This window comes from Agelaius tricolor, unplaced genomic scaffold (assembly GCF_023055355.1).
Source record: "Agelaius tricolor isolate 1412-34295 unplaced genomic scaffold, bAgeTri1.0.p SCAF_19, whole genome shotgun sequence".
Taxonomy (NCBI): domain Eukaryota; kingdom Metazoa; phylum Chordata; class Aves; order Passeriformes; family Icteridae; genus Agelaius; species Agelaius tricolor.
In genome coordinates this window covers 3735549-3754152 of record NW_027269279.1, presented here as the reverse complement: position 1 = coordinate 3754152, position 18604 = coordinate 3735549, and the positions used below count along the sequence as shown (strand labels likewise).

Below are 18604 nucleotides of genomic sequence, written 5' to 3'. Positions count from 1 at the left end.
GCCAAGGAGAACGGAAGGGGCGGCGGGGTTCAGATTGAGATTGCCAGAAGTAAGGCTAGTACTGGGGTTGCGATAAATAAGGTTGGGGAGGATGTTGATGGCCGAATAGGCTCTTTGATAAATAGTTTTACTCCATCTGCTAGAGGTTATAGGAGCCTGAATGGGCCAACAATGTTTGGGCCCTTTCAGCCTTGTATATAGCTTAGGATTTTGTGCTCTACTAGTGTGAGGAAGGCTACTGCAATTAAGATTGGGAGGTCATAGGAGAGGGCTATGATGAGGTTGATTAAGAGAGGGTAGTTAGTCATGGGAGAGGATTTGAGTTAAGCTAGGGAGAGGATTTGAATCTCTGAGTTAACGGACTTAAGCCTTTTGCATTTTCTGAGCTCTGCCATGCTAGCTGGTCCTTTTCTTGGACGTGGTGTGGTGTGACAGCTTTTTGTAATTAGTTGTTTTCATTACTTAAAGCGAAGGCTTGCTTGTGGCATTGGCCTCACTATTCCTATCCTTCCGTACTGGGAAGAGTTCATCATAGATAGAAACTGACCTGGATTGCTCTGGTCTGAACTCAGAAGTCTTGAAAGTGGGGGAAAAAAAAGTATAAAATAAGTGGAGTGTGAGGAAAGGGAGGGATAGAGCTGAAATGCAAACGGAGTCCCTAAACTAAGCTGGTCCAGAAGGAAACAGTCTGGCTTTGTTTCTGGTGTCTGCTGCCACACCTGGAAATCAGGAGTTCATCCCCAGAGCCTGGAAGTTGCCCTGATGGTCCTGTGAAACAATTAGCATGGTTTTTAGAATTCCTCCTTATTTTTTTTTTTTTTAAGCTGGATCAGCAGCCTCCCAGTCAGGCTGAGCAGTCGCTGTGCTGGATGTGCTGGCAGTGCTGTGGCACAGGGTGAAGGCAATGCCCTTGGTGGTGGCTGTGAAGAGGAGATGGCTCCCATTGCACCCTTTTGAGAGTCCTTCTCTTCCATGCCCTCTCTCCTTGTTTGCTCTGGAGGTTCAGTTTTGCAGCTGACTGACTGTATTTTTAGGACAGGCTGTGTTTGTGACTGATTACAAGACATTTGGATACAACTGACAAATCCCATTCTCAGCTTGTTTCCTTTAGATTTAGGCTGGGCAAATAAAGCAATGTTTTATAATATATATGTATATTAGATTGAGTGCTGCTGCTGCAATTCAATCTGTGTGCAATCCTTTCAGCACCCAGTGCTCCCAGCTTCCTGGCCTTCTCTGAAATCACCTGCACAACCCTCAACGTGTCTTGGGGCGAGCCAACAGCAGCAAATGGAGTCCTGCAGGGTTATCGAGTTGTCTACGAGCCTCTGGCTCCTGTCCAGGGTAAGAAAGATCTCTGATCATACATATTCATGGGAAATGACACAATGGTGCTGTAGCACCTTTCATCTCTCCAATTTCCTACTTGCTCTCTGCCATTTTCTAAGAGAAGCCAGGTGGCAAAGGGTAAATAAAACAATTCCACTTTTGCCAAAATGCTTCAGTGAGCCATAATATTGTGGAATATAGCTTTTGTCTTGTCTTCTCTCATTTTCTTGCACAAACTATAGTCTGTGTGATTTGAAAAGTCATTTTACAGCCTTCATTACCTGGTCTGGGCGAAGAGGAAGCTCAGCCTGGGAGTGCCTGATTGTCTCCACGCTTTGCCTTTGAAACTGCTGAGTAGGCTCCATCCCAGAATAGTTGTCAGGCACATTTGTGTTGCTTATCACATCATGTGTCACTTCTGTTATCACAGAGACTGCCCAGGCATCAAATGTGCCGGTCATCACTGGCAGCACCTCTGCTGTGACAGGCAGGATAACAGGACAGAGATGTGGTTGTGTCTCTTCACACGGAGTTTTCAGGCAGCATTTTTAACCCAGAGTTCAGTGAAACCACAACAATGTGCAGGCCACAAACATTTCATTAATTTGCCAGAAAAGCAACAGAGAAGGATTTGGCAGTTTCTCTGAAAACAAATGTAAATTCATTCCAAAGGTGAATTAGAAAAGATGACATAGTTTGTGGATGGGCTTATTAATATTTTTATATTCCTGGTAGATTGCCAGTAGTTCAATAGGATGTCCAGCTTTGGCAGCATGACAGCAGGGAGAGTAATTTCAGCCATTGCCAATCCATTTTAAACTCTTTTCCAAAGAAATAAGGATATCAATCACTTGTATTTGCTTCTCCTGTAAGGAATAATGATCTATATTGTCTGAATATCCATGTCTCATGCACAGAGAAAGTTAAACTCAGGATTGAAAACACCAGAATAAAAGCACTGTCAGCCTTTATGGCTGGCAGGTCTGAGCACAAAGAGCTAATACAGGAAGCATTTCTAATTCTGACCAAGAAATGTGCACAGGGTATGCAGGAGGTTCAAGCTGGTTGGGCATTTCCTCCCTTTTCTTCATTCCTACACAATGTTCAAGAATACATTTTTTCCCCCCTAAAAATATGGAAGTGTCAGATCATGTTTTCTGTGCATGTATTTGACTTAACATCCTTCAGAACCTTTGTAGCCTTTTCCTCTCTTCCCCACCTCTGTCTGTACTGCCCCTGACTCCAGCTTGTCTCTCCTTCCCCTCTGGAGGATTTCTGATGTGAGCAGGAAGGTTGTGGAGGGCTCTTCCTCAAATGCAAAATATTTGCCCAAATTTATTTTCCAGTCTTTACCCACCATGTGCTCTTGTGCCAACATTTTTCTTTCAGCAAATATATTTATTCTCCTGCCATGGAAAAGAATAGAATCCCTTCCTTGATGCTGTCATTTTCACAGATTCACAAATATTCCAAGTTGGGAGGGACCCACATGGATCATCAAGTCCAGCTAAAGTAAATGGCCCATATGGGACCAGAACCCAAATTCCTCCACGTGAGCATTGCAGTGCACCCACCTGGATGGGCTGGACCCTCTTTCGAAGCTTTTCTCATTCATATTTTGACTTTCCACCCATTCTTGATTTTTGGCTGAGCATCCTCCCATGGTGCCACCTTTTGCCTTCCCACTCACAGCCACCACTCACCTGCCCATTTTCCCAAGCTTTCCAGCAGCAATCTGTTCTTTAGCACAGTCTTATCCCTGCTTGACCTTTTATTGTTTAAGCTTTACACTGTTATGTTTTACACAATAATAGACAACAAGATTGCCCCAGAGCCTTTTTCAACAGTTTTTTGGTTGGGTTTTTTTTTTTTTTTTCTTTTTGGAACACAGCTTGAAAATGACAAATGCCTCCTGATTTGTGTCAGAGAAATGAAATAGTTCACCTGTGGAAGGAGGCAGCACTTTTACTGCATCGTTGTTAGCCAAGGAAAGATTCCCTGAGTTATAAATTGTATCTGGAAGAAAACTTTGAACAGAAATTGCTTGGGCATTACTCTTTATTTAAGTGATTAAAACTGAAAGTATCATCTTGATTTGCATAAAATTAGCATCTGGATTGAAAACCTCTTCCTTCTGCATTTTTTGGAAAGATAAACTAGTGAGCAGCCATTTCTAGTAGGAAAAATCTCCTACTTCCGATCTTACCTTCTTGGCTTGAAATGTGTCATGTACATATACAGACCCAAAAAAACCACCAGAAAGAATCTCTAAATTTGAAATTTTTATTCCGTAAAATCTTTTATAAATCACATCCTTTCCATTGGCTTACTTCTGGAAAATATCAGTGAAAGCCAGATTTTTTTGTTTTCAAACCAGTCATTGCCCCTCTGTCCTTTGTGCAGCATTGAGAGCCTAAAGGTGAAACTGGCTATGAACCTTGGTGAAGGGAACAAGTGATTTTAACTGATCCCTGTAAGAAAAGTTCTGAGAGAGTGAGAAGAGTGAAACACAAGTCACAGCTCCAGCCTTGTTTAAGCTCACAGTGCTTTGGTTGCATCCCCTGTTGCCATGGCATTTGGAGCCCCCAGGTCCTGGTGAGCTGCACATCCTTCACTCTGCATCCACATGGGGATGGTGGATATGGCAGGATGAGATGAATGGAGCACACCTGGCCCTTGTTCCTCCTCCAGACCATGCTGGAGGTTATTTGGGGAAGCAGCAACAGAGAAATGCTTGCCTGGGAAGCAATCTGGAATGTGCACTCCTCTTCGTTTACTCCTCCTTTCTTCCCAGAATAATTACTGAGGTTACATGTAGTCTCTTGGTAATTTCCCAGATGTGTTGTAAGGTTTTTTCCTTGTCAGTACCCACTTATCAAGCTTAAACTCTAATTATACTTATCAGTGCTGAAAATTGCCTATTATCACTACTTAAACTCCTGCTAATTGTAAGAAATACTTCCTTAGCAAACTGTTAGATGATTTTACTTACCATCTAGATGTAATAAGCTCCACTTGATTTCTATTTTTTCATTGAAACTCCCTCTTATTTTTTTTTTACCCGTGTGGCTGTTGCAGGGGTGAGCAAGGTGGTGACTGTGGACATCAAGGGGAACTGGCAGCGCTGGCTGAAGGTGCGGGATCTCACCAAGGGCGTGACCTATTTATTCCGAGTGCAAGCCCGAACCATCACCTACGGACCAGAACTGCAAGCCAACATCACAGCTGGGCCAGCAGAAGGTGAGGGGGACTATAAAAACAAATCACAAGTCACAGATCACTTCTACAAACACAGGGCACCAGCAGGGAATGGCGCGCTCAGGGCTTCATGTGAATTTCCAGCTCCAAGGAGAAGCTGAGTCACAGGACGTGATTCAGTGCATTTCACAACTGCCATGAAAAACATGTTTCCTTTTTTCCTGGAACCTAGAAGTTTCATGTGAATAAACAAAACACTGTAAATAAATCATAATGCAAACAGGCCAGCCATGGATTTCCAAGCTGCAGTCTGACAGCACAGTGCATAATTCTGACTGTACTGCTCTGTAGTGGGAGGCAGAGCTGGAGTAGCTGCTGAAACCAGCAGAGGTTCCTGGATGCAAAACCAGAGAGAACTGACAATTGTTCTTTCCTGACACGTTGGCTTATGCAGAGGGAGAGATCTGTGGATTTCCTGCTGTGTCAAGAGCAGCTTTAGGGCAGCATTCCCTGCTTAGTTCGGTGCCTGTACCCAGAGCTGGTTCTCTTATTTGATCAGGGACTTTGATAAACAAATAATCCAACAAGGTAAATGCCCTCCAATGATACCAACCTGTCAGATAAGTCACAGAGCATCGGTGCAGTGGCCACAGCTCTGTTTGTTTCCCACTTCCAGTCTAACTCTCACACCACACACAGACCAAGTGTAGATAAGGAATCCTTTCTAACGTGGCCATGGCATTTTCCCAAGCCAGTGGGCAGTGCCTGTCTCATGAATCTCTCCATGAACCTCACAGGCTGGTTTCACCTCTGAAATGAGAAATAGCAGCAGCAATGGGTAAAATGAGAGTCCTTTTTCTCTTGCCTTCTTAACACAGAAGGTGTAAACCCCCTCTTATTCTTGGGGTTAATCCCTGTAGAGCCACTTTGGTGATCCTAGTGGGTCCCTTCCAACTCAGAATATTCTATGATCCTATGACCTGTAAAACCCATTGATATATCACTTCTGGTACTGGAACTAGTGAGAAAATCAGGTCAGTAACCTATAGAGCTGGTTTATGTTGCATATTTGTTGACCAACACTGCAAGATAATTTTCCCCCTCTTTCAGCAGAAGCAATTCATACTGCAGTTTAATGCCAGCTTGATTTGCTGCTCTCTTTTCCTCCTTCAGGGTCTCCTGGCTCCCCTCAGGAAATCCTGGTGACAAAATCTTCTTCTGGGCTGACACTGCAATGGACTGAAGGAGATTCAGGAGAAAAACCCACAACTGGCTACATTATAGAGGCACGACCCTCAGGTAAGCCCCAGGAAATGCAGGGGTTTGATGTCATCAGTTCCCTTCCTTCAGCCCCTGCTAAGTGGAAAGGTTGGTTGTTTGTCATCCCAGTAAGAGAATGGGATTTTGTGAGAGGATGTGTTTCCAGCCAGTATTAAGATGTTACTGGTTTATTATGCAGTTTAGCATATTTTCTCCTCTTTAGGAGTAGTCACAGAAAATTACCCCGACTGCTCTAGCTTTCACTGTGCTACATCACTGGAAAATCATCCAACAGATGAACTAATATAGTTAATAATTAAAACTCATTTAAATGCTTACAGCATCTTTCAGGAGCAAGGACTAATAAGTATTTGCTAGCTGTATTTTGAGGACCACAGATAGAAATCTGTCTCCTTCTGCAGCAGAGCACAGCAGCTAATTACTGTTTTAATGTTAATAATAGGGCCAGGGCTTCAGCAGCACATACACATTTCTTCCCCCATTTGTTCTGCAGGGAGAGCACTGCAGAACAGGGGGAAGGAATCCCCCATCACCACAGTTGTTCTTGGTGCTTTCCCCAGAGCTCCTTTGCTTTTGGGATTTGCATCTCAGTGAAGCTGTTCTCTGCTCTTTTTCCAGAATGTTCCCCCACTTGGACAAGGTAATTTTAAAAGTCAGTGTGTGCTCCAGCCTGATTGCAGCTTGGTACTCCTTGCAAATTCAAAAAGCACAGATTTCCTGGGAACTAAGTCATTGAGGAAAGCCAGTGAGTGCTGCCAGGCCTCTGTGTGATCTCCCTTGATAACTTCCCTCCACTCTGACAGGGATGTTGATAACCTCTCTCTGGGTGCAGTTTCCAGCTGGTGATACCTCCACCAGCTCCTTGTTCCACACAGGCCGTGTTTGAAGGTCACCAAGTCAAAAGCTTTGCTGAGGTCAGGATATATGATGTCTGCTCTTTCTCCTCTATTGACAAGGTCTGCTACTCTGTCACAGAAGGAAATTAGACATGATCTATACTTGACATAACCATCTTGCCTACTGGCTCTTTCTTTTTCACTTCTAGGTGCTTGCACATTGCTTGATTATATATTGATTAAATGAATGCTTATCTTTTGATTACAGAGAAGTTTGTTTGTGTCTTGAATGTGAGGTTGCATTTAAAACCAATGATTTTAATTACATTTAACCAGACCAGTAAGAAAATTATTGAGGTCATCTCTGAAGATGCAGATTTCCATACCTACATCTGATAGAATTTGCTCTGTTTTGAGGCTCTTCTCTGATCCTAAAAATTATTTCTTATTTCTGTCATTTAACTTGACAATTGCTTTCAAAATAAAAGCAAGGGAGATACATACCTTCTCAAAGCACTGGGGTTTCCCAGAGTGATCAAATTTACTTTCAATTAGAGGCATGACACTCCTGTGCTTCTATTTCACCTACATCAGCTTTTTGAGTTCTGTCCTTATTTCGTCAGAGGTAGAAAATATTTTCTTATTTGGACAGCATTCTTAGCAAGTTAAATCAAACCTGTTCATTTAAAATCACTTACCAGCTTACATTTCCCCCAGACAGGTTTTCTGTGAGTCAGAGTATTTCAGGGGGAGACCTGCAGCCCATGTACAGATTGTCTGCAAGTTGGAAATCCAGCTCATGCAAGTAGTGACATTGGGAAATCATCCCCTCGACTCCCCGTTGGATGTGAACAAACATTTCACAGCTCATGGCTAAGGGTGTAGGATTTGGGGCCCACTCCTTTTGAGTAGGAAGAAAATAGTCCCTCCAAGGCAGGTCTGAGCTGCATTAACCCTGGGTCACTTCTGCTGGCCCCACTCCACTGATCCTGGAAATGCACACAAGGTCTTATTCTCCCGCTCTTGCAACCTGACTGTTGAGGCATTTAATTCCTCTTCAGATTATTTTAATCCTATTCATGCTGCTGTAGCAAATGAACTAGGCATTTGTATGCTGGATTCTCATCCTTGGTTCTGGTTGCAGCTGTGGGAAGCGTGAAATGTGATCCAGGAGAGGAGACAGACTAATTGGAGGATTTGCTTATTCCACCCAAGCCTCGGCTTCCTCTCTGTGCTGCTTTTCTTCCTCATCTCTGCACAGAAGAGTCTGAAATCTGAATTACGAGCTTAACAAAAGCAGGGAACTAATTCTTCCTCTCAGGGCTGGTCATTCAGAGCAGCTCCTGTTTTAATATCATTGTAAGAATTTGCTTTTGCATGTTAATTTATACAGGCAGTAGAGTGCGGCTTGGAGCAACCTTTGTTTTTTAGGAGGAGTTGTTCCAAGAGAAGAGCAGATGACTTGTGCTCTTCACATAAAATGAAGAAAGGAAAAGATATTTATCCTTCTGGGGTCAAAAAGGGGGCGTTGAGCAGACAGATGAAAAGCTTTAGCTTGTTGCCAATATTTAAATGCAATACCACTACCTTAGTGTTTCACATCTCAAGTGTCATCTGTTATAGGCCTCATTACCCCAAACGTTAAATGCTGTATCATCTCATTTTCCCTGCTGTAGCTCCCTGCCAAGACTCTTCCATCAGAGTGGGAGGATGGCTTTATGTCAGAAATGGCAAACCCTACTCCTTTTTGTCACTTCCCTTTGAATTTTTCGGAGCCCTGCTGTGTCTCCCAGGGCTCCTCTGCCCTGCTGGGTTTAGCAATGGTGGCAGCAGGCAGCTGAGACTGCTCATTTGATTTCCCTGTTTCTCTGCTTTATGGAAGGTGACCAGGCTCAGTACCTCCTCTGCATTTTGAGTACACTCACACACAGGGATGAAGCAGGCAAGCCAATATTTTTTTCCGGAGTGATCTGTGCTAGAGGAAGACATTACAGAAACAGAAGAGTTTTTCTTTTCCTTCAACTTCTCTGTCCTTAGAGAAATGGATTCCAGTTTAGCTCCCTGTGCATTACAAGAAATGCAATTAAGCAGGCTCTGTCTCTGCCACTGTAAGTGCTCCCCAGACATCAGCTGGGCTGGCTGAGGAATGGGGAATAGATTGTGCCCTCAGCTTTAATATACAGAGCAAAAGACAAATGGCACAGTGATGTTAAGGTTGCCAGTGCTGCTGGGAGGAATGGAGAAGCTGGCTTCACCCCTCTTTTCCCAGCTCCAGGTCCCACCCAAAGGTTCTGTCACTGTGCTTTAGTGGTGGGCATGTGGCCTGTGCATTCCCAGCAGTCTCACCCAGAGCTGCCTTCCCAGGGACCCCCGTCTGCAAGGGAGGTGTTTGTGAAACACCCTGGGCACCCACAGGCCAGGAGTGCCCCTGGATGTGGAGCTGCCCCATGAGACCTCCATCCATGGATCAGCCTGTGCAGAGCAGCTGTGTAGATGTCGGGTCCATCTGCCTCACAGAACCATTTAGATTGGAAAAGACCCTCAAGGTCATCAAGTCCAACCATAAACCAAACTCTGCCACGTCCCCCACTAAACCACATCCATAAGTGACACATCTTCCTGGTTTCTGTCACCTCAGAAAGAGCCTCCCTGACCCAGGACAAGTAGAGGGAGATTTCCTTTTCTGCTTCCTCTCCCCACCACAATTTTGGACTTTGTGTGCTTTTGCCAAGCAGGGGATGATGTCAGGCAACTGGAAGAGAATTGCACCTAAATGGAATGGTCTGGATGGGAAGGCACCTTAAAGATCAGCCAGTTCCATCCCCCTGCCACGAGCAGGGACACTTGCTATTAGACCTGGTTGCTCCAAGCCCCATCCAACCTGGCCTTGGACACTTTCATGGGATGGGGCAGCCACAGCTTCCCTGGACAACCTGTACCAGGGCCTCCCCATCCTCACAGGGAGGAATTTCTCCCTGATATCCCACCTATCCCTGTCCTCTGACAGTTTGAAGCCATTCCCCTTTGTCCTGTCACTCCATGCCCTTGTAAAAAGTCCCTCTCCAGCTTTCAAGATGATGAGTTCCAAGAAGGCAACAGACATGTAGGGAAAGAACCCATCTACTTGGAGCGGGAATTGTCTACCTCATAAATGCTGGGTTCTGCTTCCCACGCCCTGAGGGCAGCTCTCACTTCAGTTTCCTTTCTGGTGTCTTGAGTAGTGTTTTTCTGTTTTCTTCCTTTTCTATTTATTTTTAACCAAATGGGGGAGCACAGTGTCAAACATGGCCACGAACCAGCAGAAGTCAGTAAATTCAAAGTGAAGGGTGCAGCTGCATCCCCAGCATCTGCCATGGGGCCTTTTTCACTTCTGCTGCCGAGCGACACACCGGGGCTGACAGTTTGTCAGCCTTCACTTCCCATTCTTGTCCTTCCACTGCTTTGCATGATAACCCAGCCCTTTGCCTCTGACAAACACAGCCACGTTTTAATTGTGTCCTCTGTAGGAGGAACACCAGTGGCTTTCAGCCGGGCCTTAACTCTCAGCAGCTTCTCCCCTCATAAACCTTCTAATGTGTAATTAGGAGGGAGCTTTATGGCGCAGCTCTCCTGCTCTGAGAGGGGATGGCTGGTGTTTAAAACCCAAAGAACTGACAGCTCTCCATGTCTTGGGCTGTCAGTGGCTGGATTTAGTGGAGCTGGGAGCCTCCCTTGCTGAGTGACAGCTTTATTTAGTGTGGAGACCCTGATTAATGGCCTGTGATGCTGGGCTGGCCCACGGGAGCAGAGCAGCTCCTCTCCAGTGTGGGTTGGACACGGCGTTAGGGCAGAGGTGGCTTCACCTTCCCCTGTCACTCAGATCCTCTCCCCGTGCCTGAACTTCAAGCTCAGATGGGACAGAGGCATCGAGGCTGGGAGGTGAGGAGCAAATCTCCCATCAGCAGGAGTTAGGCTGGGGCAGGGCTGGGGAAAACTGACAGAAACAAGGAGCAAAGGAAAATCTTTCTTTTCTTGAGGAGTGCTTGCTTTTCCATCACATGCTTAAGAGGCTGAGTGCCCACTGAAAGGCCGTGGGGACTGAAGATGGGGACTGATGTGACTGAAAAGAAAAAGCAAAGGCAGCCTCCCTGGGGATGTGCCTCTAAGCCCTGCACCTGAGCCCTGTTTAGTGCTGCAAATTTGCTCTTCTCGGTGGTTTCTAAGAGTTAATACCCAGCTGATGTCCCAGCCATGGCATGAGCACCTTTCCTCCCCAGACTGAGCAGAAAATGCTGTGTATGGTGCACTAATGATTTTCCACTGAACTGAAAGGCCAGTCCTTGCTGTCACAGGTGACCTTCTAATGAATTCTCTTTCAGCTGAGCTTCTAACATTTAGAGCATACCTGGTTTTGAGGTTTTGAGGATGGGGGAGAGATGCACTGAAGGAAGTCACAAGTGTGTGTTCAATATTTAATCTCAAAGTTCAGTACTGGAATAAAGGGATATTTTTTTAGTTCAGATAGATCTGATTGTGATCATTGTTCACAAAGAGGGGTCTGGATGTTCTAGATGGATATAAGATAAATTAATTGAGGCTCTGGAATTAAAAATCTTGCTGGCCAGGGCTTGGGAAGCCACAGGCTATGCTGTGCTTAGGGGTCAGCAGTGGGGAAGATGTAGGACATCTGTCCACTGTGGCTGCATCAGCACCTCTCTGGAACCCCAGGGATAATGAGCTGGGTCCCATTTTAGAATCATTAAGGTTGGAAAAGACCTCCAGGACCATTGAGTCCAACCATTAACTCAGTACTGACAGACCCACCCCAGGGAAAAAAAAACCAAAGTTTTGACAAAGATTCTTTCAGTGAATGAAAGGGAGATGGGCCAGTGACTATGTGGCCACCAGCCAGAGCATCTCTGAGTCCCTGTGAGACACAAATACCTCTGAAGAAACATCCACCAGCTTCCTTTGCTGCCCCACACCATCACCCCCATAGCCAAGGGGACAGAGAGGAGGAAATGCCATGCTGATGTCTCAGGGGTGGTTTTCCCAACTTACTGCTTCACAAAGCACTTAAATTTACGCTTCTTGGTCTGCTGGGTTTTCTGCACTGTGCACCCTGATAGGTTTGAGAGAATGAGTGAGAAAGTGTGTGTCTGAACAGTTGTGTTTGTTGTAATGAGTGCTGAACATTCACTTTTATTGTTGCTTTTTCTTCCCCTATTTAAGTGGCTTTGAATGCAAACAAATTGCTTTTCAGACAATTCACAATAGGCTCAAATTCTCTTATTGCTGTTTACAAATGTGTTTATGAAAGCTTAGGCAATTCTAGCAAATATGGCAATATTTTGTAGTCGTGAGATGCATCTTCTGAGTATTGGTGGCTGCAACAATCCAACTTTGAAAATGCATCCCTCACTCCACCCTCTTCAGAGAAACTAAATCCCAAACTCCTCTTTTTATTACATTGTAACTTTATGTGGTAAAATAATCTCAGCTTCTATTGCCCTGTAAAAGGGAAGTCAATATTTTATCTCTTGTTTTACAGCCATTGTAATACCCAGCTAATACATAACAATGGTACATTATGATAACTTCATTATAGTCTGATCATGCTGGTGAATAATGTATTGGTCCGAGTTTTAAGCATGGCAGGAAAATTACCTATTTTTATTGTTTTTTGGTGTTTCTCAAATGCAGCTGGAACAATAACAATCCAGCCTGCTTTTTGCATCTGCTGAGACTGCCAATCCTCATGACCAGGAAAGCTGTAGTTTGGGGCTGTTACTCATTGTGTGTGTCACCAGACGTGCAGCGCGGTGCAAATCACCCAGCCAATATTTACTGGTGCCAAAGCTAAAACATTCACATGGAAATGCACCTGCAGTGTTAATCAATCCATCTTTGCTGCTATTCCCTGTGGCACAGGAGCAGGCTGAGGGCCAGATCTTGCTGTTACACCAGCACAATTCTGGAATCGCTGCAGTGACTCCAATTAGGTTACACTCAGGTAAAGGCAAAGCAAATGAGAACAGATCCCTGCCTCACACTGCAGCAGCAGAACGAGTCACAGAGGGTAACAGTGCTGGCTCCTGCTTTATTGTTACCTTGATAACACCTCGAGCCACAGAAGTCCTGCTGCTGCTGAGCCACGCAGTGCAGACGGCTGGCTTTCAAAGCAGGCAGCTCCCACACTGAAGTCATGTCTATGGAGAGGTTATCATCCTATTCCCACTGCTGTGGGACATGGAGAGAAAAATAGATATTGTTGGAACAGCTTTGATAGCTAAAAGTAAAAGCCCAATGGGATGCTTGTGAGGACAGGTCTGTGAGAGCTACACTGGGTAGGTGAGCTGAGGGTTTGGCCCCACGTGTAGTCAGAGACTCCATTTTCTCGGCAGAAATGCTGGGCACCAATTTTTACTGGGAAATTAATCAGTCAGATTAATGTCTGATTCCTGCCCTCAAAATTTCTGAGTGGTATTTTAAATTATAGTTGGTTTTGTTGCTGCTGGTACTAGCATCCATCTCGTTGAAAGTCCATTCCATTGTAGTCAAGTGAATGTGAGGTTACAGGTGTGGATCAGGAATGGGAATGGTGCCTGGTCAGGATGTGAATCAGGATTAATGTCATTATGGCTGTGGAGAGCCAAGATTACCCTACTGAAATGTTCCCATCAGAATGGCATTGTGCTTCTAACAATTTCAACAGCTTCATAAAAATAAACAAAGCTCATTTCTGTTTGAAACTGCAGAGCACCGAGTACAGCACCAGCTCTGTGCCATGCGAAGGACTCATCACTGTTGCTGTCATGGAGCAAGCAGCACTCCAGTGACAGCAGTCCCCTGGCACCACTGAGCCTCCCAGGACTTATATTAGTCTAAGCCTCACTTGAGTGCTTCAACAACAAAGCAAATTTTGCAGTGTAAAAGGCAAGCAGAACCTTTGTGATGAGGACTCATTAATGTTGCCTTTGGTTTATGTGATCTGTCAAATGCCAGATGTGCTGGTGGGTGACCTAACCCAATCAGGAGGGAGTGGCAGCTGCTCCAGCCAGCTCAGGCCTCTGTGGGTGCTGCTGCTGATTTTAGAGACCTCTTCCATCTGGGCTATGAAAAGCTCCCATCCTGAATAAATGCATTCACAGATGGGGTTTGCAGGGCATTCTGACATTAGTGTGCACCACAGGGCAGCCTCCAGGTGAGTGTGCCCCCAGCACAGCATTGGTGACATTGGTGACAGCCTCTCTCACTGAGCAGGTGGGAGTGCCAGGGCACACAGCTGATGCCATTCCTCTCCTTGCTGCTCTCCTAGATGAAGGACTCTGGGACATGTTTGTGAAGGACATCCCTCGCAGCGCCACCTCCTACACAGTGGGTCTGGACAAGCTCAGACAAGGAGTCACCTACGAATTTCGGGTGGTGGCTGTCAACGAGTTTGGCTATGGAGAGCCAAGTGCTCCTTCTGTGGCAGTATCAGGTAATCATGGATTTGTTTTAAAAGTCTTTTTCAATGGAATTTCCTGAGGCTGAGGGAGAAGAGGGGAAAAAGAAACAAATCAGACTCTCTAGTTGCAGCAAATAATCAAGGGCAGCTTGTTTTCACTTGTTTTAGGATAAAACTGGAGTAATACAGTGGTGAATTAAGGTTTGAAATTACAGTATGTTTGATTCTCAAGAAGAAAAATGTGCATGTGCCATTTTTAAGCTTGATAAAGAACCTACTCAGACTGTTTATGTCAGATCTCTTGTCATAAGACTAATTTGTAGAGTCTGCAATTTGTTTGCTTTTTCTCCATTCTCAGTCTGTTTTTTGTTTGCTCTGCTTTCTTTTTTTTTTTTTTTTTTTTTACTCTGGACTCTGATAAACATTTTCTGTGTTACTTTGTCTTTAGCTCTCACAAATATAGAAGTGTAGTTTCACATTATTCCTGACAATCCTCTGTGCTGGCAGTCCTGCTCCAGTGTGATGCCTCCAGTCCCCCTCCACCAGAGCAGCTCATTTGTGATGTTCTGGGGCTCTTCCCACTCTCCCTGCTCTCTGTGCTTACTCCCAGTTACAGGACTATGACCTAAACATGCTTCCCAAATCCCTGGGAGCAGCCCAGCCCTCTGGTTTTCTGAAAGGCTTGAATACCTTGAAAATCAAATTCCTCTCAGCTTGCCTGGGCTGGGCAGCTGGAGTGCCTTGGCCTGTGGTGAGGTGAGAGACCTTGCCCTTGGGAGGGCTTTGCTGGGTCTCCTCTTCCCCTGCTCTACTCCAGGTTGCTTTTGAGCCATCAGTTTCATCCTTGCTGTGTCAGCAAAGACAAGGGGGATAAAAGAACCTGATACAGCAGCTTTGTGATTCAAAATTCTGGAGAGTCCTGAGAACCTGGCAGTGCTCCAGTATCTGGAGTGGCTTTTATCTCTTTGCTGCTCTAGTGAAAGGCATGAACACCATTCAGCAACTCCCCAGCAGGCAGGAGAAGCGAGTGCTGCTCTCGCCATGGCGGCTGCTGCGCTTGTCCTGACACAATTAACCACTTACCCCAGGAGAGCTTCCATGGATTTCACTGTGAGTGCTACCCCTGCTTTTCTTCTTCAGGACAAGGGCATGGACAACCCACTTCAAACACCAAGAGTCAGTGTTTTTCCTGTCTGGGGTTTCAGAGAGGCAATAACACAGTGTAAAGGACCAGCAATCATGTCAGTCTTTCCTTTGCTCGAAGACATTATTCCTCTGAAGCAGGGCATGCATCTCCTTGTGATGCTTTCTATAAATAAACTGCTTGTTTGTAAGTTCTCCACTTGAACAGAACTATTTAATTCGCCTCCTTTTGATGCTTCAGTGTTCCTCTCAAATTGCTGCATGAAAGTAAGAGGCTTCCATTGAGATTCACAGTCATAAAAGTATAAAGCATTTCAGCTGGCACAGGGAGGTATAAATTGCCCTGAATCTGCTCATCCCAGCATGGCTTGTGCAGTTTGTCTCTAGGATTTTATTGGCCTGGACCGGCCTCCTAGCAAAGAAGGAGCGTGGCTGTTTTTCCCTGCTGCAGAATACCCAGTGATCTGGAACAAATTTGAGCTCGTATCGTCAGGCTTAAAAGAGACTTTTATTCAGATCCAGGCTTGGGACAGTCAGGGAAAGAGGGAAGGAGGGTTTGGTGACAGTGACAGGTTGAGTTGTTCTCCTGGCATTGCCCATTCCTGCCAGGTGGTGTTCCACCTTAAGGACTACAGGGAAATTATGTCAACTGCTGGCTCGTGCTCAGAGGCTGCACTTTTTCCCAAAACTGAGGGAGCTCAAGGGAGGACAAAGAGAATATCACTGCAAGAAAACAACAATACTTATTGCTTTAAACCAAGACTGGCAAGGTAACTCCAGAAAGGGGAAGTTAGTGCCATTTTGTGTTTCCACTTGAGGTCAAATGGGGTGAAATTACCTGAGACTGCACAAAATCCAGGCAATTGAATTGATATCCCTGTGCTGCACATCAGGCTTGGCTCAGTGGATGGAGAACTGATATAGAGTAGCAGTGAATGTTGGAAGTTGGAGTTAATGGAGGTACTGAAAGATGCTGAACCAAGTGTGCTTTGTTCCCTGGCACTAGCTGTATTTTTCAAAGAGCCACTGAGCAGCATTTTGACAAGGTAAGCCTCCCAAAAAGTGGAATAATCATGGGTCATGGCACGTATATTAGTGGTTCCCTTGACCCAGGAGTGCTAAGCCTGCCATGGTCAATAAATGTAGGTGTGCAGAGCTGTGGGAAGAAACCTGCCTCTCTTCTCCTGGTGATAACTTAGCAAAGGGCCTCTGGAGCTGCTCCAGGGGTGTGAAAGGTGCTTGTGGAGATGGAACTGGTTCTCCAGAGAAGCTGTGGCTGCCCCTGGATCCCTGGAAGTGTCCAAGGCCAGGTTGGACAGGGCTTGGAGCAGCCTGGGGCAGGGGAAGGTGTCCCTGCCCATGGCAGGGGGTGGCACGGGATGAGCTTTAAGGTCCCTTCCAACACAAACCATCCTGGGATTCTGGCTTGGAGCTGTGCTATGCTCCTGTTCTCTGCCATCTCAGAAGGGTCAGCAAGCCCCTAAGAGTCTGAACCCCCTCCTCTCCTGAGCACCATTGCGGAGTCATCGTTCCCTGTGGGGAACAAGAGAAAATTTTAAAGAGGCATAAAGAGGAACTGTTATTTGTTTTTTTGCTCTTTCAGCACAAACAGAAGCCCCTTTCTATGAGGAGTGGTGGTTTCTGCTGGTGATGGCTCTCTCAAGCCTCATCCTCATCCTGCTGGTGGTGTTTGCATTGGTCCTGCATGGCCAGAGCAAGAAGTACAAGAACTGTAATGGAGGTAAGGCACCATCCCTGTGCTGTGCAAAAGTCTCAAAAGCTGTGGGAATCAGAGATGCCTTTCCTTTGAACTTCTGATTTCCTCAGCAGGGACTGTGTATAGAGCTATTTTGCTTGGCAGAAGACTTGGAACTTTTTGCTGTCTGGTTTGGTAGAAATGGCTTTTACCCCCAGCCACACTAGATCAGGGTTTGGACACTGACCAGCTCAGACAGGACAGACTCTGGAAGTCCCAGGGACTGCAGTAAAAGCCAAGGAGTCTGGGTCAAACACTTGGCAGATAAGGAATAAATAAGGAATTAGCTGAGCCTTTGTTTAACTTTGGCATAAATCCCTGATAGATGAGGAGAAGGAGAAAGATTCTACTTTTCCATGGCTGTACCAGTGCAGATATTCTAAACCTCTGTGTGTGAGGGCTATATCACAATTCCTTTATATTGAGTGCCCTGCATCTCACATTCCTTCCCTAAGTCAAGCTGCAGTTGCTGGGCTGGGGGCCAAGCAGCCAGGAGGTGTCTTGGTTATCTGGACCTGTTAGATTTTAACATATAGTGAGCATCAAGCTTTGAATTTTCCTTTAGTGATGATTTTTACCAGTCTCCTTTCTTGAAAGGAAACAGGAGTTACCTGCTCTGTAACTTGGAATGTCAAATAGTCCCCTTTGAAAAAGCCTCATTCTTGAGCTCTGAATATTGTTTTTACCTTTTCTTCTCCCTACATGATAAAGTCCTGGAAGGGTTGTTCACATGTGTATTTCTCTGATAGCCTCCTCCACCTGCAGCAGGAAATTTCTCTGATGCCAGGAGGTGCCAGAAAAGGTCCATTAATGAAAAGGATCAGGCGGATGGGTCTCTGCACTACCTGTTCTTAGGGATTAATGTAATGAAGTCTTCCAGGCAGTATTTAGTAATTCAGTCCCAAAGTGAAGATCTTCTCTTTCTTTGTAATTCACTTCTAACAAGTGTTAGAAATCAGATTTCAGTCCCATGAGATATAAGATGTATGAATACCGTGGCATTTTACCAAGTTAATACTATTATATATTTGTATGCACAGCTCATAGGAAATCTCTCATCTTCTTAGTTTTACTGTGTTTGGGGACAGACAATGAAAAGGCAGGTCTGACCTGTGCTGTCAGATATCCGTGTTCACAGAGCCTTAATGCAGCACTGAAATTGAAGCTGAGGATAAAGCACCTGTCTGCTGCAAAGTGGCAGCCAGCCCTTCTCCCTGGGACACGGGCTCAGCTCACACCTCTGGGATGACAAAGGATGAGCGCAGCAGAGAACAAGCTCCTGCTAGATTTGATCACAAGATTTAATATGCTGGGCTGTATTCTCCTTTTTCTTCCCATCCTGTCCCTGCTCCTGCCTTACATTGCCTGGTGATTTCTCCATACCTGATCCCCATTTCAGCTGTGGCATGGTTTTCCCATTTGCTATCCACTTGCCCTTCCTCTTGCTTTTTTTTCCTGGCTCTTTTCTCTCTCCTTTTCCTCTTTTTCTAGTTTTGCTTTCTCTTGCTTTTCTTTGCTTCTTGCTTCTCTTTGCTTTTCTCTTGGAATGGGATTCTGAGCACCTGATTTAGGACATTTTCAGTAGCCACCTAAATTACTTACCAGGTTTCTATTTATAGTCAAAAATCAAGA

At 45.3% G+C, this 18604-nt stretch overlaps 1 protein-coding gene across 2 annotated transcripts in view; it reads left to right on the top strand.

Annotated features, from left to right (window-relative positions):
- SDK1 (sidekick cell adhesion molecule 1) overlaps positions 1 to 18604 on the top strand; it is a 388755-nt gene that overhangs the window by 356591 nt on the left and 13560 nt on the right. For both annotated transcript variants that reach the window (XM_071443929.1, XM_071443928.1), the window contains 5 exons: positions 1207 to 1344; positions 4408 to 4569; positions 5701 to 5826; positions 13942 to 14106; positions 16820 to 16957. In XM_071443929.1, coding sequence (XP_071300030.1) covers positions 1207 to 1344; positions 4408 to 4569; positions 5701 to 5826; positions 13942 to 14106; positions 16820 to 16957 — 729 coding nt within the window. The remainder of the gene's footprint in view (positions 1 to 1206; positions 1345 to 4407; positions 4570 to 5700; positions 5827 to 13941; positions 14107 to 16819; positions 16958 to 18604) is intronic.